Source organism: Ursus americanus, chromosome 21, assembly GCF_024610735.1.
Source record: "Ursus americanus isolate L20-20 chromosome 21, mUrsAme1.1.p, whole genome shotgun sequence".
In the NCBI taxonomy this organism is placed as follows: Eukaryota; Metazoa; Chordata; class Mammalia; order Carnivora; family Ursidae; genus Ursus; species Ursus americanus.
In genome coordinates this window covers 36,177,759-36,204,822 of record NC_142147.1, presented here as the reverse complement: position 1 = coordinate 36,204,822, position 27,064 = coordinate 36,177,759, and the positions used below count along the sequence as shown (strand labels likewise).

At 47.1% G+C, this 27,064-nt stretch overlaps 1 protein-coding gene across 3 annotated transcripts; it reads right to left on the bottom strand.

Annotated features, from left to right (window-relative positions):
* Positions 1 to 1,199: 1,199 nt before the first annotated feature.
* LOC123791368 (protein C19orf12 homolog) lies at positions 1,200 to 26,398 on the bottom strand. 3 transcript variants are annotated; one of them, XM_087870653.1, is made up of 5 exons: positions 25,201 to 26,398; positions 24,327 to 24,435; positions 7,997 to 8,139; positions 2,159 to 2,373; positions 1,200 to 1,644 (listed from the first exon to the last, which is right to left on the bottom strand). In XM_087870653.1, exons 3-5 carry the CDS (start codon positions 8,103 to 8,105, stop codon positions 1,618 to 1,620), a joined length of 351 nt encoding a protein of 116 aa, XP_087726779.1. In that variant the 5' UTR covers positions 8,106 to 8,139; positions 24,327 to 24,435; positions 25,201 to 26,398; the 3' UTR covers positions 1,200 to 1,617. The 3 variants fall into 3 exon arrangements, with proteins under 3 accessions (XP_087726779.1, XP_045652070.1, XP_087726780.1); XM_045796114.2 differs by having other exon boundaries at positions 26,165 to 26,398; XM_087870654.1 differs by having other exon boundaries at positions 1,200 to 2,373.
* Between the last annotated feature and the right edge of the window lie 666 nt (positions 26,399 to 27,064).

Sequence of the window (27,064 nt, the reverse complement as noted above, 5' to 3'; positions counted from 1 at the left end):
AGCTTCACCTCCTGACCCACTGCTACCACAATCGTCCAGGAATCCTCCCCTGGCTAATAAAGCCATTTACCTCCTCCAACAACTGAAAACACATCAGTTGGTCCCCCTTCCCTGCGTGGTGTAGACGAATCCTGGCACTTCCTAATGGCCATATGTTGATTGTTCAGGGTGAGACACATTCTGGTTTATCTGCAAAAAAGGTGGCAGGAGATGTGGCTGATGTTCTGTTCATGGCTTATTAAGACCCCAGGAAGACCCCAGGCCCCCTCCCCAGGGGAACTCATAAAAGGGCCTCCTGGTGGAGCCACATCCTGGGCTGGCAGGTGAGCCAGGAAGGCAGGGAGGGAAAGGGGGAGGATGCCCCTACTTGCCCAGCAGATGGCACCTCTCAGTAACGAATGGGGAGAGGACACTTCCTTCTAAGCCTGGAGCCCCAGTCCTGACAGCCCCCCGCATTGCAACACACCCCAGTCATGCTTACTTCCAAGCCAGACATCTCAAAAAACAGAAAAATAAAAAAGTTCATTCCAGCTGAAAATACACCATCTGCCTGGAAACACCTTTGCTCGTTGCTGTCGCATCAACACCCAAAGCAGGTTAATTGCCGGCCCAGAACAGATGGTTTCTTTCTATAATTACCGGGTCCCCCCACCAAGGCTTCCTCCTCAGCTGCCTCCTTGCCCTGCTGGCAGCCCCCTGCTGTTCCCTAGCCACCCCGCTGCCACCGCCCAGCCAGCCACCGTCCTGCCAGCCACAGGGGGCCAGCCCACAGCCAGCCCTCTGCTCAGGCCAGGGCCCCCTCCCGCTCTGCTGGGAATCAGCCCCCGGGGGCCTGGGTGGCTTTCAACACCACCTGGGAAGATGGTGATCAGCAGGTGACCTTGGCCTTGTCACCCCCATTGGCAAAGAAAAACTAACCAAACCAAGATGTCGGTAATCACCCATCAAATCCACAAAGGCTTAAGACACTATCATCCTATTTCTTGGTGAGGGTGCAGTGAGATGTGTACCCCAAACCCCGTGGCAGGGAGAGTGAGTTATCGACATCACTGTCTAGAATGAATTCTGACTGAATATAACAACCTTGAAAAATACTGCCTACTTCTTAACCCAGCATTTCACTTTGAGGAGTCTATCCAAAAGTCTATGAGAGTCTAAAATAGGAACAGAATGTTAGCACAAAACTGTTCAGTGCAGCAATGAAAACCACAGCAGAGAAAGGGCTAAGTAGGATGGAATAGTATACAGCCATGACACATGTTTACAAGGAATTTTAAATTAACTCAGAAATATGTTTTTAATTTTAATTGGTAAAAGCATTCAAAGAAATCTAAACAGAATAATGTAAATATGCTGGAAATGTGCATACATAGCATTAGAAGGTTTACAGGATACATACCGAATGTGTAAATAGTGACTTCCTAGGTGGTAACATTTGTAGTAGTTTCATCATCCATTACTAGATTGTTCTAAGCTCTCATCAATAAATGCTGGCAAATGGAAATGTTTTTCAAAGACTATTTAAAAACCAAGTTAAGGCTGCCTCTGGCGAGGTGCCTGGGGCAGAATTCATGCTGGAGGAAGCCTTGCTTTTCCATTTGTACCATCCTGAGTCTTCTAAGTTTTGTTCCAGGCTGTTGTTACCTATTCAAAAATGAATAAATAAATAGTTTGCAAAGGACACACAGAGTAAAAATACTAAAACCACAGAAGCCGAGAGGAGAGCCTGAGGGGAAAGCCAGAAAGTGCTTTCACCTCCTGGGGGAGACAGGACTCCAGGTCTGGCCTGCCCTCTCGGGCCCACTGCCCATCACAGTCACCCCAGGACCCAGCTGGTCCAGGGTGACTTCACTCAGCAAGGCCTGCTCCGTCTGACCCGAAACTGGTGAGGAGTTGGGTCGGGGTTTTTCCCAGGAATAAAGGCAGGACCTCTGAACTAGGACCCCATGTCCCCTGGGTTTGGAACAGTTGGGTCCAACACATGAGCAATGAATGGGTGAGGCTTCCCCCAACTCCCCAATCACCTTCCATGAGTTGGGAGAACCATCTAAACGGCCCACCACCATGTAGGTCAGCAGAATCCTCTAAATGAGACCCCCGCTTCTCCGGAGAACCTTTGCAGTCAATGTACTGAACCTTAGCCTTTGAGGAACTTTACCAGTGTCACCAGGAGCTGCTGCTTTACAAACTCATTGCCCATGACCTGCTTGGTCAGCTCCACAGTGTCCTTCCACTCCAGGTCCCTGAGGATGGCGGTGGCTTCATTATACAGCTTTTGCTTCGTATCAGGAGGCAGCTCCATTATGATCTGAGGAATCGGCTTAAACTGTCCAGTTGTCATCCATGTATCTAATAGACCCCCGACAGCCCGCCCTAGAAAACAAGGAAGGTTCAATTAATTGGGCGATATTCATAAATCATGGCCTCAGGCTCTTGCTGAAAGCACGTCCACCGCCATGATGAGTGGGCACATTCCCGCGTGGGCCAGAACCGGCTAGGCTTTGTGCCCGCTCCACCCCACCTTGCGGGGGGGCAAGGGTTTATGGGGTCTTCATTTGGCTCAGATATTGAACCCCAACGTGTCTTCTCTGAGCTCTGCACTCACAGATGCAGCGCGAAGCCTCTCCCGCCGCACAGCTGTGCTAACGGAAATCTTCTCCAGGGCCTGCGGGTTTCCTGCTTCCCACACACGCTCTCCTCCTAAAGCAGAGAGCGGAGACGCAAGTGCGTTTTCAACGACAACCATCTCAGTGGTGAGGCTGAGTTGTCTCTATGATACGCTCTTTGCCCCTGAACTTTGGAAATTTCCAGGGAAATCCCATGGTTAAAGGACCCTCGGGACAGAGGAGGAGACCTTCACTCTGAAGCAACGGTTTCTCATACCAGCCCTCCAGAGCTGTATGATGGTAACTACCAAATACAACTTCCTCAACTACTTCTCTTCCTGTGACCCCAAAAGGGAATAACCATTATTTTTAAGTGTAAATTTATGATCAAATTTAAGGTGTATGATTTTGGGACTTGAAGCCCTTTTGTCAGTGGAAAGTTCTGTCTGACCAGGTGGGTCCAGGTTGGCTACAGGAAGGTGCTCTGGGGCAGGGGTCTCAAACTTAGGTGCCTTCAGGGGCCAAGCTGGTACTTGAGAGGAGTGAAGAGGGCTGAGTGAGTCTGTGGGTGATGGAGAACTGGGTCGTTGTCTAAACAGGTGGTGGCACTATTGTTCAACAGAGTACTAGAAGTCCTAGCCTCAGCAATCAGACAACAAAAAGAAATAAAAGACATTCAGATTGGCAAAGAAGAACTCAAACTTTCACTCTTTCAAGATCTCATGATACTTTATGTGACAAACCCAAAGACTGCACCCCAAAATTGCTAAAACTCATACAATTCAGCAACATGGCAGGATACAAAATCAATGCATTGAAATCACTTCCATTTCTATACATTAACAACAAGCCTGAAGAAAGAGAAATTAAGGAATTGATCCCATTTACAATTGCACCAAAACCATAAGATACACAAGAATAAACCAAACCAAAGAGGTAAAGGATCTGTACTCTAAAATCTATAGAACACTTATGAAAGAAATTAAGGAAGACACCAAGAGGTGGAAAAACATTCCATGCTCATGGATTAGAAGAATAAATGTTGTTTAGATGTCTATGCTACCCAGAGCAATCTACGCATTCAATGCAATCCCTATCAAAATGCCACCAACATTTTTCAGAGAGCTGGAACAAATGATCCTAAAATTTGTATGGAACCAGAAAAGACCCTGAATAGCCAGAGGAATGTTGTGAAGAAAGCCAATTCTGGGGGCATCAGAATGCCTGACTTCAAGCTCTATTACAATGTTGTGATCATCAAGACAGCATGATGCTGGCACAAAAGCAGACATATAGATCAATGGAATGGGACAGAGAGCCCAGAATGGGCCCTCAATTCTATGGTCAACTAATCTTTGACAAAGCAGGAAAGAATATCCAATGGAAAACAGTCTCTTCAATCAATGCTGCTGGGAAAATAGGACAGCCACATGTAGGAAAATGAAACTGGACCATTTTCTTACACCATACACAATGGTAAAGTCAAAATGGATGAAAGACCTCAATGTGAGACAGGAATCCATCAAAATCTTAGAGGAGAACACAGGCAGGAAACTCTTTCACCTCGACCACAGCAACTTCTTTCCTAGACAAGTCTTCAAAGGCAAGGAAATCAAAAGTAGAAATGAAGTATTTGGATTTCATCAAGATAAAAAGCTTCTGCATAGCAAAGGAAACAGTCAACAAAACTAAAAGACAACCTACAGAATGGGAGAAGGTATTTGCAAATGACATATCAGGTAAAGGGCTGATATCCAATATCCATAAAAAATTCATAAGACTTAACACCCAAAGAGCAGATATGATCCAGTCAAGAAACAGGCAGAAGACATGAACAGATATTTCTCCAAAGAAGGCATATAAATGGCCAACAGACACATAAAAAAAGGTTCCACATCATGTGGCATCAGGGAAATACAAATCAAAACCCCAATGAGATACCACCACCAGTCAGAATGGCTAAAATTAACAAGACAGGAAACAACAAATGCTGGAGAGGATGTGCAGAAAGGGGAACCTTCATACACTGTTGGTGGGAATGCAAGCTGGTACGGCCAGTGTGCAAAAACAGTGTGGAGTTTCATCAAGAAGTTAAAAACAGAGCTACCCTATGACCCAGCAATTGCACCAATGGGTATTTACCCCAAGGATACAGACATAGTGAAAAGAAGGGGCACCTGCACCCCAATGTTCATAGCAGCAATGTCCGCAATAGCCAAACTGTGGAAAGAGTGAAGTTGTCCATCAACAGATGAATGGATAAAGGAGAGGTGGTGTATATATACAATGGAATATTACTCAGCCATCAGTAAGGATGAATACTTACCATTTACATCAACATGGATGGAATTGGAGAATATTATGCTAAGTGAAATAAGTCAATTGGAGAAAGACATTTATCATATGGTTTCACGCATATGTTAAATATAAGAAACAGGGCAGACGACCATAAGGGAAGGGAGGGAAAATTGAATGAGAAAAAATCAGAGAGGGGGCACACCATGAGAGACTCTTAACTATGGGAAACAAATTGATGTTCAAGGAAAGGTAGATGGGGGGGTAACTGGGTGATGGGCATTTATGAGGGCACGGGTTGTGACGAGCATTGGGTGTTCTATGCAACGGATGAATCGTTGAACACTACATCTGAAACTAATGGTGTACTATGAGTTCGCTAATTGAAATTAAATAAAAATTTTAAAAAATAAAGGGGCGGTGGCTCCCTTTTGCCAGGCCACTGATGCCACGTAGAATGCCAGATCTATATCTTTTAAAAGTCCCATGATTTTAAAATACCGATGATCAGATATTAATGGAGGCAGCCTGGCTGGACTTAGTGACTCTCTCCAAAAGAGCAGAGCATGGAAAGGGGGACACTAACTTCACAGCGCAGAAAGCTGGCAGAGACCACCTTAACCAGGTGATCAAGGTGGACATCGCCAGCAAGGCCTGTGGATGTCACACGTCCCCGGAATGGTGCTATGAGACAGCTGTCCACCAGTGTCCTCGGTAAGCTTTCCAAAGGTCCCTAACCCCGGGCTAAGCAAGAGAAAGCCCTCAGGCAGACCCAAACGGAGAGGCATTCTACAAACACCTGCCCAGTACTCCTCAAGGCCATGAAAGAAAAGTCCAAGAAACTGTCACAGACCCGGGGAGACGAAGCAGGCATGAGGATTAAATGCACTGTGATAGCTTGAGCTGGATTCTGGGACAGGAACACATCAGTAATGCAAAAACTGGCAAAGTACAAATAAAGCCTGGAGACCAGTTAGTAGTGATGCATCAGTGTTGGTTTCTTACTTTGACAAGGGCACCTGGTAACAAGATGGTAGCGTCAGGGGAACGGAAGCGGTCAGGGATACAGGGGAGTTCTCTGCACGGTCTCGCCAGCTTGTCTGTAATTCTACTACTATTCCAGAATAAAAGGTTTATTTGAGAGAAAAGAGCCCGGGCAGAGAGAACCCAGGTGTGGGCTGACCCCGCCTGCACCCTCTCCGGAAGCCGAGTGTGGAGGCATCTGAGCACACAGCTCCCCTGGGGCTGAACCCAGGCCAGCATCGGGCCCTGGAGGCTGAACACCGCCCCTGGCCACCCTTCCCCTCCGCTCCAAAAGCAGGGAGGATTCGGGGAGGGAAAACCAGTCATTTACAAGTTTTACTGAACTTTTCCCCATGACACCCGCGAAGTGCTTAGAGCCCAGAGTTGCCCTCATCTGCACTAAACCGTTAGGAGAACATCAAGATTTGATTTAGAGCAGCACTTAATGCAAAAAGCTGCCAGGAATATCGACCAGCAAATTACTCACTCTTTGGAGAAGAGAAAATTCCTCGGCTTTCTGGGTAAAATGATGTTCCCACCCACGACTAGGGGCTGCAAGTAGTGAGTCCCCCGGTTCTCCTGGCAGACATCGTGTTCTCTACCAGCACTGACACAACCCAGATAAAATATATGCTCCCACAATGGCATCTGGGATCAGCTATATGATAAAGGGTCCCATCAGGCCCTCCCCTGAGCACCTTAGATGGGGGGGGGGGACAAAGATGTAGACTGTCACTGAGGAAGGAGGCAATGGCCTTGTCTCCTCCCTCACTGGCTGCTGATTGGATGGTGAGAATTGAGGTCAGGACTCACTCATTCACATGTTGGAAAGGGACACGGACAGGTGGACGGTCTGGGGCCCCCCACATGCTGACTTACTCCCCAGTGTGACCTCAGCGTCATGGAATGTCCCTGTGTGCCAGTCCTGCCACAAAAACACAGAGCAGAGCAGGAAGCCATGCTGGGAGCCGGAAACAGAAGCCAACCTGGGCAGACAGGCCGTCACCGCTCCAGCCTGTGTCGTGGGAGGACTGCAGGCCGGACTGGGAGCTCTCCCCTGTCGCCGGCACAGGCTGCCCGCACAGAGCGGCGTCCAGTGATGCTCTGAGCCCAGTGCGGCCGAACACGCGGCAAAGCTCCCTGTGTTGCAGGGTCCATCTGAGGCACCTCCCGGGAGAACTAATCCAGCCCTTCCTCAAGTGAGGCGCACACAGCAGCCCTGACCCACGGGTCAGACCACACGAGAACCCTTCCTGCTCCGAAGCCAGAGGAAGCAACCCTTCCTGGCACCAAGAATGAGGGAAAAGTGGGCCAAACCTCCATTCGTTGCTGGAAACTGGCTGTCAAGGAGAAGCAGGGGGCAAAAGCGGGGGGCAGGGATGACCCCTCTAGGATATTTGTGCTTTTTCTGCCTGAGACTGTTTGCTTTCAGAATGGGGAGTCGCTCTGAATGAGCTCATGTAAAATGGCCAGACAGTGTCTGCTCCTAGGGGGTGCTCAGCAAACCCAGCTTCCTCCCGGGTTCCCTTCTGCAGTGACCTGTCATGGTGACGGGGAAGGAGACCATCCAAGGGACCCAGGACACCATTTCATCTTCAGATGCCTGGACACATCGCTGAGGGGAGAGGTGCCCTCCAGGTCTGCATGACACGGATGCCATTTGCTGGAAAGCCCTGCAATTCGGAGACCTTCATGCTCAGAAGCCTGTGTTTTCAGGGGCGCCTGGGTGGCACAGTAGTTGAGCGTCTGCCTTCGGCTCAGGGCGTGATCCCGGCGTTATGGGATCGAGCCCCACATCAGGCTCCTCTGCTATGAGCCTGCTTCTTCCTCTCCCACTCCCCTTGCTTGTGTTCCCTCTCTTGCTGGCTGTCTCTATCTCTTTAAATAAATTAAAAAAAAAAAAAAAGAAGCCCATGTTTTCAGTAGGAGGAATTAGGGACACAAATCATGTCACAGAAGCAACCTCAACTCAACCAACATCTCCCACAGGACAGAGACCTCTGTGAGGTCTCTGTGGTTTTAAAGGCCTTTGTTACAACACCCCCGAGGCTGACTCTCCCTCTGAGGCTTACCAGCAATCACTCCAGTTATGCCAGTGAGAAGACTACCGATGAAGCTCCCTGCGTCCTTGAAGCCCCCCTTCATTTTCTTCTCCTCAGCGATGGAAATGAGCAGCTTCATGACGTCATCCACCGAGAGGGGCTTCTTGCTGACCCTCAAAGGAAGATTTCAAAGGGAGAGTTTTAATGAGTGTCAGAGTATTTGCACCCAAATGTTACTCTGGCTGGAGTTCTGAGCAACAGTCCTCATGTAGAGAACGGGAGCTCTGCCGTACGCGGGACAGACGGCACCAGCCCTGTGGTTGGGTCCTTGTCACGGACGAAGCCGGGAAGCATTTAGTTCATAAGCAACACAGTCTGCAGAAGGGAGGAAAGGTTTTCCTTGCCCTCTGCTTCACTTCTGATTTGTGCCGGGTTACGGAGCAGGCCCGGCCCCAGGCTCCCGCGGGTCATCACTAGTGAGACAAGCGAGCCCTCTCTTGAGTCTGTGCCCTTCCTGCTGCCTCAGGCCTCCCCAGGGCACAGAGCCTGGTGGAGAGCAGGTTGTCCCAGCCTCCACTTCTCTGTCGTGGGACAGGGAACGGAGCTCATGCCAAGCCAGAAAGGGGGCAAGAACTGATTCCATGACATCACTGGCCTTGCGCCCACCCCTACCCTCCTGACCCTGAGCAGAGCGTCAGAGTCCTCACCTGTAAAATGAGACAACCCACCTACCAGCTGGATTCTGGAAAGGTCTGGGCAGAATGGATGCAAGTACCTGGTGTGAGTGTGGAACACTGCGGCCCACAGACATGTTGGCTCTAAATGAATATTCTGTTGGTGAGACAACCACTAGCTTTTCCATCAGCAGCCACTCCTAAAGCCCATCCAGTTCTGCATGGGGGATGGTAAAGGCGGGGGCAGGTTGACCCTAAGGAGGACCAGTAAGATGGGACAACCAGAGAATAAACTAAACCACAGAATTCCAGGGCTTTGCATCTGTTCCAATAGACAGACAGATGGACCTTTGGACGAATGACCTTAGAACAATTCTCTGAGGTCACAATACTGTTTGCTGCACTGGTGGGAAACTGGCAGGCAGGGCAAGAGCAGGGTGGACTCTGCCCCAGGGTCAGTGGGCATGGAGACCCACAACATGGACGAGCCACCTGACAGGCCCCAGAAGTAAAATCAAAGTAGCCACGAGCTGATGCTTCTCCTTCTGGCCTCGGCTGGACCTAGGGCTCGAAGGGCACTTCCTTCCATCACTCCGCTTTTCATGCAAGCAGTCCCTAAAGGAATTTGGTAACGTTTGGGGCAGACTCTGTTGCTCAGTAACTCTTGGTTACATCTTTTTTTGACCCAAGAAAAATCCAGAACCAGCCTCTGATGTAAAATCATCCTCCCAGTCCTGGGAGAGACTTCTGAGCCCCAGAACGAGTCTGTGGGTCTGCTGGATCACCACAGTCAGGGTTCAGGACCTCTCCGCCGTCCCAGCAGAGGTAAGGGGTGTCCTGTGCTCTGGCCCCTGCCGTGTTCTGAGATCCGTGGTTCTCCACAAGGGCACAGAATCACTGATGACCTTGGGAAATGCAGCCCGCGTGCGTGGGCTGAGATTCTGCGTGGGGACAAGCTCCAGCTGGTCTCTAACCCCACCTCGGACAGCAAGACTCTACGAGAGCATGACCCAGACATCGGACATCTGCTACTTGGTGCTCGAGTTCAGAAAGTGCAAACAAGCCTCCCCCAATGTGTCTCTTTGACCAAGTGGGGTGTAGAGGCGATGGAGGGACAGGCCCTGCAGGGGTGCTCAAGGGACTGGAGGAGTCAGGGGTGCCTGCCCCCTCCTCTGGCCCTATGTGTCCTGGACCTGCCAACACACCTCCGAGCTTCCTGCACCTTTGCTCACTACCAGCAGCCCCTTGCAGGCAGAGTCCACACCGCCCCTCCACCCTGGAAGAGAGCCCATGTGAGGGTCAGGATTTGTCCACAAAGGTCACAATAGTAAAATAGCATTCTTACAGCAAAGGGACTGCACATGGCAGAAGTCACTAAGAAATGAGGGGATGGAGGGTGTGACTTGATTTATCCAGTAGTCATGGTGCTGTGAAGCTACGCAAATGAGTTTTCTTTCAAATACTAATTTATTTCGAATATCGCTAACCAAAGGAATTAATTTCATGGTAAAACGTTTCTAAGGCTAACAGTCCTTCTGTAAAACATCTAGTCATCATATAGCTTATATCTGGTTTACATGCAGCTTTCTATCTGTCAGTTATGCTGGGAAAAGGGGAGTCAAAGCTCAGTCCTGGGAAGGCCCCTCTGGATGCTGTAGTGAGCTCCCCATTTCCAGGCACATGAAGACCCCAAGCATGGTCTGCAAGGGGGGCTTCCTGGCCAGGGCACTCTGCCCAGACACCACTCCTAAAACAGGGTTTCTGTAGGATTATGCACCTGCACCCTGGAAACACTTTCTGCATAACAAGAAAATGCATGGCAAGGAGGCAGGACACAGCCACTTCATACTCTATTGTGCATCTAAAAACCTAGCTTCTCACTTGCTCTGAATGACTTCCTATAAACCCACAGGGACTAATAAGGCATCATCGTGCAAAGGCTACTCCCAACCTCCACTCAGCCCACGCAGCCCAGCACAAGGCAGGAGCCCAGGGCTCTGCAGACCTGGAGGGCCAGCAGGGGCAGCGGTGTGTGGGAGGGCAGGGGACAACGTGGCCCGCCTCTGGCTGGGTTCAACAGCTCCACACCACAGGAAGAGGTGGCATTGTGGCTGCCTCACTCCAAGACAAACCTGTTTAATTTCCTTGTGAGAATCATTTTAGACGTTAGAGCATCAGTAGACTCTTGTGGAAGGAAGGTTTGTCACCCCATCTCCTGAGTCCTTGCTAAAAACCCCGGCCTCCTGACTTCTCCGGGCTTGCCAGAGTGAGCAAGGAAGCCAGTCCTGCTTCTCCTCCCACTGCAAGCTTGCCTTTGTCTGTAAGCAACGAGGACGCCAGTAAGGAGGGAGGAGGGAGGAAATACTCTGATGGGGACAGACTTCAGAGGGTGGGAACGGGGCCTCCCCTCCCCATATCACACCTATTTCACAATCAGATTTGTCCACAACACGGACTCTGGTCACAGCAAGCCCATCTGCCAGCCACAGAGAAGGCAAATGCCAACTTGCAGCCTTGGTTTCTTGTACTACCAGGCTGGTCTGCTGATGACAGCAAGGTTCTGGGGAAGAGGGAGGTGTGCCCATCCCTGAGAGTGCAGCCCTGCTTTTTGAGATGGACCAGATTGTGAGAGAGCAGGGAGAGGAAGGCTTCAGAGCGAACACAGAGTTCCATGCACCTGGGAAGAAAAGAAAGAAAAGAAAGAAAAGAAAAGAAAAGAAAAGAAAAGAAAAGAAAAGAGAAGAAAAGAAAAGAAAAAGGAAGGGAATGGAAAAAAGAATAGAAAGAGAGGGAGGGAGGAAAGAAGAAAGAAAGAAAGGAAGAAAAAAGAAATAAGAAAAGGAAAAAAGAAAGAGGAAGGGAGGAAGAAAAGAAAAAAAGAAGGAAAGAAGGAAGGAAAGGGAAAGGGAAAAGAAAGGAGAAGAAAAGAAAGGGAAAAAAAGAAGAGAGAAAGGGAGGGAGGGAAGCAGAGCCTCTGAAGGAGTCAGGGTGATCTTGCTCGCCTGCCATCTTTCTGCTTCTCTGCTGGAATTTATAAAATCCCACTGTGTGGCCTGGCTCTTGTAAGCCTTGTCTTCCCAGCTCTGTAGGCCCCAGTGCGAAGGTCTCACGTGGACCCCACCAGCACTGTCAGATGAGCCCACAGACATTTTAAGACTGAACTGTTGCTAGTATTTGAAAATCAGATTTCACATACATCTGATTTCTGATTTCTCTTGACAAATCAAAAGAGCGAGTCCCCCTGGACCAACTTCCGGTAGCCACAGAGGCAAAGCTAAGCCGGTACTGCCTTCTCTCCGCCATAGGCCCTGGCAGGGCCACCTTCCCCACCCAGGGGCCCATAAACAGGTCACTCTGCAGCCTCTGAGAGTCTCCCTGTTTCGTCTTCTAAAGGTAAAGAAGCTACCAGTCCCCAGCAGAGGAATGCTACCCTCCCAGATCCTTAACACCCATTCCTGGTCATCTCTAACTTACCCCGCAGGGGAGGCTGGGTGTGCTGACTCACCTGGCAACCTTCCAGGACTTTGTCCTGCATATGTAACCCCTGCCGCCCCACCCACGCACCTGGGACCCAGAGGAGGGTGACGCACACCCCGAGGTTACTGAGGAGGGCGCACACATGTGGGTACCTGTGGAGGTCATACACACACCCAGGGTCACTATGCGGCGCGGCGCTGGGTGAAGGGCCCTGAGCGCGGCTGCAGGTTCTAACCCCTGCTGGGCCACTGCCGCTTACTTCTGGCGTGACGTCAGCCTCTCCGTGCCTCAGTGTCTTCATGTGGCAAATGAATACCCTTGCAACTTGGGGTGGCTTTGCAGCCCGCAGGCCTCCTCGCACCACACCTTGGGTGCCCCGCCTCACCCCTGCCGCGCCTGCGCCCTTCACCTGCTGGGACGCGGCCGATAGCGCGCGCGCGAGACCCAGACCCACGCTTCTTCCGCCCGCCCGACCCAGGGTCTCCCTGCCCACCCCTCCTGCGGGGTCGCTGGCGCAGGGGGCCTTCCATTCGCAGCTCACCGTGGCGCCACCGCCACCGCCACCGCCACAGCGACCACCACCACCGCCACTGTCATTGCCGCCATCACCTTCTTCATCCGCTCTGCCGCCGCCTCTGCTGCCATGGTCCTCTTCACCGCTGCCACCGCTGCCACTACCGCTGCCACTGCCAACACTAAGGCCACCACAGTCACAGCCCTCAGCCTCATAGTGTGCTGCTTTGGCGCCTTTGCCTTCGCGATGGGCTGCTGTGGCTTCCGCTGGCTTGCCGGGGCTCGCCTAGGACCTGGAGCCTGACGGCTCCTGGGGAGCTTCTCCTTCGTGGCCATCGCCAGCGCTGTACCGCCACCTGCACACGTTCTAGACGGGCTTCCCTTGCACCTTTCTGAAGCTGGGAGAGGCCTCTCCCTTTGCCCCTTGATTCAGGATTTCTGACCCTTGGGCCTAAGGAAGCTCCTCCCTCCCCTCGTTGGGCTTGAGAGAGAGCCCAGCGACCCCTGGCAGGTCAAGGTGCTAAGTTCTTGTTTGCTGAATGTATGGTCCAAAGCCCAACATAGGCTGTCCCCCCTCCTGAGCCGGCAGCAGGGGCCTCTGGGTGTGGGGGTTTGAAGGGCTCAGCGCTGGCTTTACTCCTAGGGTTCCAAGGGAAGGGGGAGTCCAGCTTCCAGGACAAAGCTGAGGTTGGGGAGCATCCTAGGAGGGGGCAGAGGTGGGGGAGTGACGTCCAAGGAATATTTTACAGGGAACACCCTGCACCCTGACACACACAGACACACACACACGGGTTGGCCTTGAGCCATCTCAAATCCGAAAAGGGCTCTGGGGGCTTTCCATGGCCTAGCCCACTAATCCTGACAGCGTCCTCCCACCTCGGCATGGCAGCCACTGCCGTGTTATAGATAGGAGCAGTGAGGTGCAGAGAGGCTGGTCTGCCTGAGGCCACCCTGGTAGGGAGTGTCAGGGTCCAGACTCTAATCTGGGTCCACTGGGCTCAAAGCCGTCCCTGTAACTAGCCCTCTGCCTGGCTTTCCAGGAAGCCGGACACACCCAGACGATGGGCCTCTTTCACACTGCCAGAGTCATTTTGTTTCGTTTTCTTCTTTCTCCTCTCTTGAATGGGAAAGTGCTTGGGAGGTATATATGCCATATATACGCACATATACACATCGTATACGTACAACACATAAATATGCACACACATTGCTGAATTCCTGTATCAGTTCTAGCAATTTTGGGGTAGAGTCTTTTGGGTTTTCTACATAGAGATCATGTCATCTGCAAAGAGTGAGAGTTTGACTTTCTTTGCCTATTTGGATGCATTTTATTTCTTTTTGTTGTTGGTTGCCGAGGGTAGGACTTCTAGTACTATGTTGAACAATAGTAGTGAGAGTGGGCATCCCTGTTGTGTTCGTGACTTTAGGGGGAAAGCTCTCAGTCTTTCCCCATTGAGAATGATATTGGCTGGGGAATTTTCTCTATGGCTTTTATGATATTGAGGTTTCTTCCCTCTATCCCTACACTGTGGAGACTTTAAATCAAGAAAGGATGCTGTGTTTTGTCAAGTGCTTTCTTTTGCATCAATTGAGAGGATCCTGTGGTTCTTGTCCTTTCTTTTATAAATGTGATGTATCACATCGATTTGCAAATGTTGAACCACCCTCGCAGCCCAGGATTAAATTCCACTTTGTTGTGGTGAATCATCCTTTTAATGTACTGTTGGATCCTATTGGCTAGTATCTTGGTGAGAATTTTTGCATCTGTGTTCATCGGAATATTGGAGTGTCATTGTCCTTTTTGATAGGGTCCTTTTTTTGGCTTTGGGATCAAGGTAATGCTGGCCTCATAGAACGAGTTTGGAAGTTTTCATTCTTCTTCTTCTTTTTTTTTTTTTTACCAGCTTCAGAAGAATAGGTTTTCATTCTTCTTTAAATGTTTGGTAGAATTACTCTGGGAAGCCATCCAGCGCTGGTCTGTTGTTTGTTGCAAGATTTTTGATTAGTGCTTCAATTTCCATCCTGATCGTGGGTCTGTTCAAGTTTTCTATTTCTTCCTGTTTCAGTTTTGCTGGTTTATAAGTTTCTAGAAATGCATCCATTTCTTCCAGATTAAATTGTTGGCATATAATTGCTCATGATATGTTCTTAAAATCGTTTGTATTAACTTGGTATTAGTCGTGATCTCTTCTTTTTCATTCATGATTTTATTAATCTGGGTCCTTTCTCTTTTGAATAAGTCTGGCTAGGGGTTTATCAATCTTATTAATTCTTTCGAAGAACCAGCTTCTAGTTTCATTGATACTGTTCTACTGGTTTCTCTTTCATTGATTTCTGCTCTAATCTTTATTTCTCTTCTCCTGCTTGGCTTAGGCTTTACATGCTGCTCTTTCTCAGATCCTTTAGGTTCAAGGTTAGCTTGTGTTTTTGAGATTTTTCTAATTTTTTGAGAGAGGCTTGTATTGCAATGTACTTCTTAGGACCACTTTTACTGCATCCCAAAGTTTTTGAACGGCTTTGCTTTAATTTTCATTAGTTTCCATGAATTTTCTTTTTTTTTTTTTAAGATTTTATTTATTTATTTGACAGAGATAGAGACAGCCAGCGAGAGAGGGAACACAAGCAGGGGGAGTGGGAGAGGAAGAAGCAGGCTCATAGCAGAGGAGCCTGATATGGGGCTCGATCTCATAATGCCAGGATCACACCCTGAGCCGAAGGCAGACGCTTAACCGCTGTGCCATCCAGGCGCCCCTCCATGAATTTTCTTAATTCTTCTTTAATTTCCTGGTTGACACATTCATTCTTTAGTAGGATGCTCTTTAACTTCCATGTGTTTGAGTTCCTTCCAAATTTCCTCTTGCGATTGGGTTCACTTTCAAAGCATTGTCCTCTCAAAATATGACTTGAGTAATCCCAGTCTTTTGGTGCCAGTTGAGACCTACATGACTTGTGACCCATATGTGCTCTATTCTGGAGAATGTTCCATGTGCACTGGAGAGGAATGTGTATTCTGTTGCTTTAGGATGGAATACTCTGTGTGTATCTGTGAAGTCCATCTAGTCCAGTGTGTCATTCAAAGCCCTTGTTTGCTTGTTGATCTTCTAGTTAGATGATCTGTCCACTGCTGTCAGTGGGATGTTGAAGTTTCTCACTATTAATGTATTATTATCAATATGTTTCTTTATTTTGTTTATTAATTGGTTTATATAATTGGCTACTTCCAAGTCAGGAGCATAAATATTTATAATTCTTAGATCTTTTTGGATAGACCCTTTGAGTATGATATAGTATCCCTCTACATCTCTGAGTATAGTCTTTGGTTTAAAACCTAATTTGTCTGATAGGAGGATTGCTATCCCAGCTTTCTTTTCAGATCCATTAGTGTGGTAAATGGTTCTCTACCCTCTTACTTTCAGCCTGGAGGTGTCTTTGGGTCTAAAATGTGTCACTTGTAGACAGCATATGGATGGGTCTTGCTTTTTTATCTGATCAGATACCCTGTGTCTTTTAACTGGAACATTTAGCCTATTTGCATTCAGAGACACTATTGAAATATATTAATTTAGTGCCATTGTATTGCCTGTAAAGTAAGTCCCTGTTTCTGTAGATTGTCTCTGTTACTTTCTGGTCTATATTACTCTCGGGGTCTCTCTTCACTTACAGAATCCCCCTTAATATTTCTTTCAGGGCTGCCTTGGTGATCACATATTCTTTCAGTTTCTGTTTGCCCTGGAAGCTCTTTATCTCTCCATCCGTTCTGAACAACAGACAGCCCTGCTGGATAAAGTATTCTTGGCTGCACGTTCTTCTCATTTAGTACCCTAAATATGTCTTGTCAGCCCTTTCTGACTTGTCAGGCTTCTGTAGATAGGTTTCATGTTATTCTGATATTCCTCCCTCCATACATACATAAGGAACCTCCCCTCCCTAGCTACTCTCTGGATAGTTTCTTTGGCTGTAAGATTTGCAAGCTTCACTATTATATGTTGGGGTATTGATCTATTTTCATTGATTTTGGGAGGCGTCCTCTCTGTCTCATGGACATGAGTGCTTGTTTGCTTCCCCAGATTAGGGAAGGTCTCAGCAATGATTTGCTCAAATATACCTTCTAGCCCTCTCTCAATTTCTACCCACTTGGGAATCCTAATAATTCTGACATTGGAACATTTCATGGCATCATTTATCTCTCCAAGCCTTTTTTCATGGGCTACAAGCTGCCTATCTGAGTTTTCCTCAACTTCCTTCCTTTTCACCACGTTATCTTCTAGATCACTGATTCTCTATTCTGCCTCATTGACCCTACCTGATAGAGTATCCAGTTTAGACTGCATCTCATTCATAGCATTTTTAAGTTTGGCCTGATTAGATTTCATTTCTGCCCTTAGAGAGTCTATATTGCCATTTATGCTTTTTTCGAGCCTAGTTATTAACTTTATGATGTTATCGTGAATTCTGTCTCTGACATCTTACTTGTATCTATATCGATTAGCACTGTGGCACAGACTGCTGCCTCTGTTTTTTGGTTTTGTTTTGTTTTTGTGAGTTCTTCCTTCTTGTCATTCTGTCCAGAGAACTATGGGTGGGCAAATGAGCAGAGTCCAAAATATCAACCATGACCCAAGCAAGATGTACGCTGGAGCTCAACATGCTATTTTCCCCTGGCACTGGAATTTTATAGTCTTGTGGTATCTATAGGCTTGCTGCCCACCTGTTCTTCCAGACTGTCTTCTGGGGGTGGGGCCTGCCATGCTGTTTCTCAAGATCCCTGCCTGGGTGGAGTTGTCCCTCCCCATGACAGGGGGATGGTCTCAGTGCAAACTGGTCCTCTGTGTGGCTTTTGTTCCCTGGAGGCTTTCGGTGCCTCTTCAGAGGATCAGAGCAAAAATGTCTATGCCCAAACCTCTGGCCCAGAGCAGAAACATCGCTATCTGCCCTCTTTAACAAACCCTCTGGGACAAACAGTCTCCACTTTTGTATGCACTGAAAACCGCAGCCTCCCCCAGTGTACACCCACTGCAACTCTCTCAGAGGTAGCTCCAGGGGTGCCTCTGTCCTTTGTGACTCTAAAACCACCAGCAGCCACGGGCTTGAACACACACCCGAAGCTCCTGGATCCTGTCTGGGTGCCACCTTAATGTCCTTTCCAGGCCACTACTGCCCTGCAAGCTCCTGCCGAGGCACAGGTTCTAGTCTCTTTCAGGCTGCTCAGGAAAAGAGTGATGACCAACTGGCTGGCTCTTGGTTTAAGATGACCTGAGCTGAGAGTCCCCTCCTGGGCTTGCTGACCATAACCAGCTTCTTGGCTCCACTGCTCGGGCACTCTACATGTTCAGGCACCCCCGTTCACTCTGTGACACCCAGATCCCAAGACCACACTGTGCTGCCCAGAATAATGCCTTTTCATTTCCAGAGCCCCTTTCAGAGAGGGATGTTTCTCACTAAAGCAGATTTCTCAGGGTTCTGCTTTTGCACTCCAGTGTTATATCATTTTCCAGGAGCCAACTGATGGAGGCTCCCACCCCCTTCTGTTTATCTTCTGATATCTCCCCGCAGATTCACGATTCCACACGTCCTACCTTGCAAAAAGTAGTCACTTTCTTGCACGAAGAGATCCAGAGACATATTCTTACATATCAGGCTGATCTGATTTTGTGGGTGTTCAAAGTGGTTTGATAGATATCCAGCTAAATTCAGGGGACCAGTTGAAAGAGGGTCTCCTGGTCCTCTGCCAACTTGCCTCCTCTATATAAGAAAAATCTAGGATTTTGATTGAGATTATGTTCAATGGATAGATCAAGTGAAGAGAATTGACATCTTAACAATACTGAGTATCTGATCCATGAAGAAGGTGTTGGGAGTGGAGACACATTCTCTTTATTATTTCTCTTCTCCTGCTGGGCTTAGGCTTTATTTGCTCTTCCTTCTCCAGCTCCTGTAGGTGTAGGGTTAGGTTGTATATTTGAGAGCTTTCTTGTTTCCCGGGAAAGGCTTGTATTGTTATATACTTCCCTCTTAGGACCGCCTTTGTGCATCCCAAAGACTTTGAACAGTTGTGGTTTCATTCTCATTTGTTTCCATGAATTTTTTTCATTCTTCTTTAATTTCCTGGTTGACCCATTCATTCTTTAGTAGGATGCTCTTTAGCCTCCATGTATTTAAGTTCTTTCCAACTTTCCTCTTTTGATTCAGTTCCAGTTTCAAAGCACGGTGGTCTGAAAATATGTAGGGAATGATCTGTTAGATTGCTTGAGATTTTTGTTTCTTTAGGTAGGCATGTATTGCTATAAACGTCCTCTTAGAAATGCTTTTGTTGTATCCCAAAGATTTTTGAACTATTGTGTTTCCATTTCCGTTTGTCTCATGGTATTTTTTTAAATTTTCTCTTTGATTTCTTCATAGACCCATTAATTGCTTAGGAGCATGCTATTTAGCCTCCATGCGATTGTGTTTTTCCATCTTTTTTTCATATAATTGATTTCTAGTTTAATAACATTGTGGTCAGAAAAGATTGTATGATTTCATTCTACTTAAATTTACTGGGACTTGCTTTGTGGCCTAAGATTTGATCTATCCTAGAGAATATTCCATGTGTATTCCACTGGTTTGGGATGGAATTTTTAAAGACTTTATTTATTAATTTGAAAGAGCAAGATCATGCAAGAGAGCATATGGTTGGAGGGAGGGCAGAGGAAGACGGAGCAGCATATTCCCTGCTGAGCAAGAAGCCCGATGTGGGACAAGAATCCAGGACCCTGGGATCATGACCTGAGCCAAAGGCAGACGCCCAACCAGGCACCCTGAATGGATACTCTATATATATCTGTTAAATTCATCTGGCTAATGGTCTTGTTCAAAGCCACCGTTTCCCTACTTATTGACTGTCTACGTAATCTATCCATTGATGTAAGTGGGGTGGTGTTAAATTTCCCTAACTTTATTACGTTACTTTACTTCCCTTTTTGGGAACTTTATTACTGTCAAGTTTCTCCTTATTTCTATTAATATTTGCATTATGTATTTGGATGCTCCCCTGTTGGGTGCATAGGTATTCACCACTGTTGTATCATCTTGTTGGATTGAACCCTTTATCACTATGTAATGCCCTCAGCCTCTTGTTGCAGTCTTTGTTTTAAAGTCTATTTAGTTTGATGTAAGTATTGCTACCCCAGCTTTCTTCATTTCCATTTTCATAGAATATATTTTTCCATCCCTTCACTTTCAATCCACATCTTTAGTTCTGAAGTGAGTCTCTTGTGGGCAACATATATATGGATCTTGTATTCTTATCCATTCAGTCATCCTATGTCTTTAGATTGGAGCATCTAGTCCATTTAATTATTGATTGGCATGTATTTATTACCATGTTGTTAATTGTTTTATAGTTGTTTTTGGAGTTCTTTGTTCTTTTCTTCTTGTCTTACTATTTCCTTTGTGGTTTGATGACTTTCTTTAGTGTTATTTTTGGATTCTATTCCTTCCCCTTTTTGCTTATGTATTATAAGTTCTGGGTTTTACCACGGGGTTCATATAGAACATGCTAAGTATATAGTAGCCTGTATTAAGCCGATACTCACTGAAGTTCAAACACATTCTAAAAGCACTACGTCCCCTCACCCCATTGTTTAGGTTATATCATATTTTACATGTTTTTATTTTGTGAATTCCTTAGCTAAATCTTTTTAGGAATAACTGATTTTACTACTTTTGTCTTTTAACCTTCATACAAGCTTTATAAGTGATTGATCTACCACCTTTCTGTTAACTTTTCCCAGTGAAGTTTTTTTTCCCTGTCATAATTTTCTTATTTCTACATATGGCCTTTCCTTTTCTGAATAAAGAAGTCTCTTTAACATTTCTTGTAAGGTTGGTTCAGTGGTTAAAGCTCCTTTAACTTCTGTCTGCCTCAGAAACTTCATCTCTCTTTTAATTCTGAATGATAACCTTACTGGGTAGAGTATTCTTGGTTGCAGGATTCTTCCTATCAGCACTTTGAATATATCTTGCCACTGCCATATGGCCTACAAGGTTTCTGCTGAAAAATCAGCTGAAAGCTTTATGGGGTTTTCCTTGTACATAACTGTTTGCTTTCCTCTTGTTGCTTTTAAGATTCTCTCTTTATCATTAATGTTGCCATCTTGGGTTCATTCTGTTTGAAGCTCTCTGGGATTCCTGGAACTAGATATTGGTTTCATTCCCCAGGTTAGGGAATTTTTCCACTATTATTTCCTCAAATAAGTTTTCTATCCCTTTCTCTCTCTTTGTCTTTTGGGACCCCTTTAATGTGAATGTTAGTATGCCTGATGGTGTCCCAGGGGTCTCTTTACCTACCCTCCCTTTTAAAATTCTTTTTTCTTTTTGCTGTTCAGCTTGGGTGGCCTTCCCTGTCTTCCAGGCCACTGATCCATTTTTTGCATCCCCTATTCTACTATTGATTTCCTCTAGTTTATTTTTCTTTTATTTTTATTATTTTAAGATTATTTATTTGAGAGACAGAGAGCACACACAAGCAGGGGGAGGGGAAGTGGAAAAGGGAGACGAAGAAACAGACACCCCACTGAGCATGGAGTCACAAGTGGGGCTCAATCCCAGGATCCTGGGATCATGACCTGAGCTGAAGGCAGATGCTTAACTGAATGAGCCACCCAGGTGCCCTCCCTCTAGTGTATTTTTCATTTCCATTATTGTATTCTTCAATTCTGATTGATTTTATTTTATATTGTGTATCTCTTTCTTTGTTGAAGTCCTCACTGAGTTCATCCACTCTTCTCTCAAGTCTGGTGAGCATCATTGTGACCATTACTTTGAACTCTTTATCAGGTAGATTGCTTATCTCTGTATCATTTCGTTCTTTTTCTGAAGTTTTGTCTTATTCTTTCATTTGCAGCATATTCCTCTGTCTCCTCATTTTGTTTCTGTGAATTAAGCAGAACAGCTAACCTACCAGTTTTGAAGGAGTAGCCTTGTGTAGGAATGTCCCCTGTGTAGATTTCATTTGCTTGGCAACATTGGCTGGCTGGCTGGCTGGAGCAGGAACAGGCAGAGGCTGGAGGTTTCAGGGCACTTCATCCAGGGTCACCCTAGTGAGACGGCTGGAGCTGAGATAGATATGAGCCAAAAGGTTCCAGGGGCTCTACACCAGAGCCACCCTGGCAGAACAGCCGGAGATGGGAGTAAGCACAGGCCAGGTACTCCTGTGATGCTCCATGGGGCCACGCTGGCAGAACATCTGGAGCTAGGATGTGGGCTGGTAGGAGTTCCAAGGTACTCCATACTGAAGCCACTTTGGCAAAACAGCTGAAAGTGGAGCAAGCATGGCCCAGGTGGTCCTAGGACACTCCAGGCTGGTGCCACCCTGGCAGTATGGCTAGAGCTGGGGTGGGTGCAGGCTGGGACTCTCCATGCAGGGGGTACACTGTTGGGACCACGGCAGCTGAAGCAGGCATGGGCCAGTGGGCCTCAGGGTGCTCCATGCCTCAGCCACCCTGGTGGGATGGCTGGAACTGGCCAGAGCATGGGCAGGCAGGCCTCTTAGGGGGAATGGCTAGAGCCAGTGTAGGCTAAGGGCCAACATTCACTAAGATGGTGTGCCAGGCAGAATGCCTGGGCCCTGCTCCCATCTATGCCACCAAGACATGGAGGAAACATAAACAATGGTGCCTCTGAACCCACAGAGAGTTCCAGAAGTTTCCCCCCAATATTGGTGGACCCTCTAGTGTTAGTAAATGGGTTTCCTTACTCATAGTCTAGTTGCCCTTTAAACCACTGGGGTGTTGGGGGGGGGGGTTTGCTTTGCTGCAGATTAGGCGAATCTGCACCTGGGTCCCTCAGTGCTGTCTCTCCCTATCATAGTTCACAGCATCAGGAGTGGGGTGCCCAACATTAATGTGTCTCCATTTCTCCTGCCATTTCCTATGTGGTCCCTCTATCCTGTGTCAGGTAACAACTGTTCCATCAGCCCTCAGGTGCTTCTTCAGGAAGAATTTTTCTATGTGTAGGTATGGATTCAGTGTGTGCATGGGAAAAGGTGAGTTCAGGATCGTCCTATGCTGCCCCCGAGGACGCCACCTCCTGTAATAGCATTGTAGAAGTTTTAAAGTATTATAAAAGTATTTTAAAGTATTGTCTTCCAGTTCGAACATTTGGGTCATCTATGGTTCTACTCTGGTGACATTTCTTGTCCTGATTACGGGTGACAGTTCCTGCTTCTTTCCATGTCAGATATACTGCTTTTCAAATTTTAAGCTGTATGTTGTGTATTAAAGAACAGAGACTGAAGGAAACTAAGAAGTAGCACCATCTCTCAGAAAGATCACACTTTTTCCTCTCAGGCAGCTATGCTAAGGACCTGACCTCTTCACTAAATTGGATTTTTAAATAGTTTCAGGTCCCCTTCTGGCTCTAAATATCTTGAAAGGAAAGGCTGTCCTCAACTTCCAGCAGGGCTTTGGGACTCAAATAGCACAAAACCCAGGTCTCTTTGCTTTCTGGTCTTACCCCAATTCCAGTTTGGGGTGATTTTATATCAGCTTCTTTCTCCCACCCACTTTCCCATTTTTTGGCCTAAAATGGACTCATAGATATGTTAACAAATAGCTCTTAGGCTGCTTCCCCAACACTGAGCACAGATCACAACAGGGGAGGGAAAGTGTGAGCTGCATGCACACATGCTCCATGAAGCCTGCGGTGATTTCCCTGCAAATCCTTCAGATGCCGCAGGAATTGCCCCTTAAATCCCGTGAAGGAGATAGCAGGATCCCAAAGAGCCTCCTCTTCATTCAGATATTCCATCATGAAAAACATAACTGAGTTTCCTCAGTGGGTTCAGCTGAGAGGGAAACTTCTTCAGGGAACTGGAAGAATCTATAATGTTGCATTTTAGACATCGGGGATCAAGTTAGCCTTGAAGAATGACTTTTCGATTTTGAAAGACTGACAAACCTGGATTTCAGAAACTGATATTTGGCCACATGCTAAGTGTTGTAGTCCCTTAATGCTGTTTGGAATCTTAATGATTGGATTTAACTGACTTAGAGCTCATTGCTGTGTCTTGACCAGAGGGGCTGGTATGTCTTCCCCTTGTGAACATCAGCTCTTTGATTCTTGTAGCCAGAACACCCAATCACCCAGCAGGAAAGGATTTGTCTGGCAGGAAAGTCCAGTGTTAGGTCTGGAACCTTACTGCCTACTCTCCTCACTCTTTGTCACACGGGGAGTGTCCTACAGCACTATCAAGCCTGAGGAATGATTGCTGGTGCCACTGTGTCCACATCCCGTGCCACCAACACTCCCAGCTCCCTTGTCAATCAATATGACACGTTTGGACCAGCATACAGATCAAGGGATGAGAGACATTCTTAATCTTGAGCCTCAGGGACTGTGCCAGTTTTATGAGACTGCAGATGATGGCTGTCCTGTCCAACTGCGTCGTCTGTGCCAGGCTCTGCTTTAACAGAGGCATCAGCTCACTCTGGTCCATATTTGTGTATTTATTTATAAGGCAAGTCCTAACTTTTACAGATACGTACTTATTTAATAGTAGCTGAGGCATAATGTTTTGAGCTTAAATATGAAACGTGCGTACTCAACCTAACAGCCTGAATGTCTTAAAGCAGCAATCAAAAGAAACCTGTCCGAAGACAGCAAAATATGAACTGCAGAACTGAAAAGCATGTGGGTGTTCACTGTAGAATTCTTACCATTTTTCTGCACCTTTGAAGCTTTTCACAAGTTGCTCAGGCTGAAGGGGATGATCATTTGCAATGATGCTCTCAAACTTTGACTTCCTACGGAACTTTCACAAAGCCACTAGTGGGAAAACACATGTGTAGCCATGTTTGAAAGCTTATCATTTATAGATTTAAAAAAAATAAGAAAGTCTCATTTTCTCTGAACAAAATTTAGAAAAGAGACAAAAGGAAGAAAGAATCCCTCATAAGCTCACTTATGTAGCCGTTAAAAACTTCCTCTTCTGAGTCTGCCTTTTCAATCCTTTTTGTGTATACATTTAGTTTTGTGTTAATATTTTAAAGCTTTAAAACCTTTTAAAAGTTTATAATTTTTTAAAACATTATAACCTTTTAAAAAATTGTAACCATTCAATGTGTTATAATATAAATTCTAATTTGTGTAATGGCTGTATGGTGCTCTATCATATTAAGTTCTACAAATGTACCATACTATAGTTCCCAAACTAATTACTCACAAAAGCATCTGGGAACATTTTTTTTTTTAATACAGATTCTTAGGACTCACATACCAAATAAGAATCTCCAGGGATGCTAAGGAACCTGAATTTTTGAAGCTTACCCTTTGACTGCAATGCAATTGAATTAACCTACATACTTAATTCACACATACTTCATTTATTTAATCCACTATTGTTGAATATAGAGTGGTTTCCAAGTTTTTACTATTATAAACAACAATCACAATAATACGGATATTTGTAAGGACAGGTGCCACTCTGCATACACAGACATTTGTTTCCTGAGGATAATAAAGTGGTTTGTTTTTTAAAAAACCATGTAGTGATCAGGGAATTACAAAGTAACTGCAGTTCTCAGTGCTCACCCCAACAAAAGCAGGCAACTCCATGGAAGACTGGCAGTCATATGGGCTGACTTGGCTACTTCAGAAGGTGTCAACTGGGAGATAAAGAGTCCTAGCAACCCTAAAAAAAAGCAGCTCTCAGAGACAGAGGTCTGCCTTCTCCCTTGTCACCATAATCACAAAGGTCCTGCTCAATAGGGCCCCCTTGAGACTATAGCACTGAAATTGGCTCTTACTATCTTCAGCTATCTCATGTTGCTATTTTTAAATTCACATTGGTAGTTTACATGGTATGGATCCCCAAAAGCAGTTTCTCAAGCTTAGTCCCACAGAGTCCTAACTATTCTCAGGCATCTTGAAGTGCAATACATTTAAATGTTGTAATTCCACTTTGATGGTAATATACATACATTCACGTTCACCAGGACAAACCACGGTATAGCCACTGAATTACAGGGCCTGCAGTCCTATGTTTACAATCAAAATGACACAAGGTCACCACCCAAAACTAAATCGATGTTACCCGAACTAGGATCTGTGTACATAAAACCTCAGGGCTCCTAGAGAATTTCTGTTCCTTTAAAAGGTTTCTATACCTTACTGGAAATTGAGACCCACTGACTTAAAGTGGACGGGCTATACTGCTCTCCTGAACCGCACTCCGCAGAAAGGAAGGCTGCACAGTGCTGCACACCAGGCCACTTCTGAGAGGTCTGCACCAGGCCTCCCAGCCACAATTCTTGGACCCTTCCCCAGAACCATGAGCATCAATTCCTTGCCTTTTAACTGCCTGACAGAAACTAACGTTCTGGGTCTCAAGAAAACGTTCAGACGATCAGGCCCAACCCACTCACAGCTGGTGGGAAAGGGAGGCCTGGTGATGGGAAGTGCCTTAAGCGAGGTCAAAACTAGAGCCTAAACCTTCCATCCCAACGTCAGTGCCCTGGCCAATCTGTAGAGAAGGCTGATTGGAGACCCCACGTACCTCATTCCCACCATCCGAGACCCCTTTCTGTCCTCCCCTGATACCCAAGGTCCCCGCGGTCCTCTTCAGGTCGGCTCGCCCCGCTCTACTCCAGCTCTCCACAAGCAGTCCACACGGCCTAACCGCATCCCCACGGTTTCTGGCCTTCCCGGCGTCTACAGTACACGCAAGCTGAGAAAGCCCCACCACGCAGAGACACCCTCAAGACTAGCGACACCTCCGCGTGTGTAATAAAGTCGCCTTCCAGGCGCATGCGCCACCGTAGGTCCGCGCGCGTCAGTGACGTCACAAGGGCGCCATCTGCGAGCCCGCGCGCCCGCGGCCCCAGCTGAGAGTTGGAGCGTCAGTCTGGCGACGTGGCGTGGCGCGCCAGCTCGGGCGCAAGAAGTCTCTTCAGCCCAAACTTTGAAGAGAGATGTTCTCATGGCCGAGGGCTGCTGAAGAAAGTGAAGAGAGGTAAAGAGTGAGCGTCGCCCGCGGGAATCGTCATCAGAGCGCACCGGAAGCGGCCCGATGATGAAGAGTAAGCGGGGTTGAAGGTCTCTAAGCTGTGGAGGGGTGGGATGTGCAGAGGCAGGTGCTGGTAGGTGAACAGGGTCGCAGCGGGGTCCGAATGAAACTGCTGGGGGCATTGTCCCGCAGTACATAAGTGAACCCGAGGCCCAGAGTCTCGGTGGCCTGGCTGAGTCCCTGACCTAGAGATGGATGGATGTCAGAGCTGGAGACAGGTCCCCAAGGGATCTGCTTAGCGGTGCTAAAGGAGGGCCCCTAGGCCTGGGACAGACTTGGCCACTACCTGGTGACAGTGGTTAAGGCCCTGAGCCTCTCTACAGCCTGGTTTCCATTCTGTGAGGTTACTTATAGTGCTGCCTGCCCAGCCTGCTGTTCTGGAAGGACCCT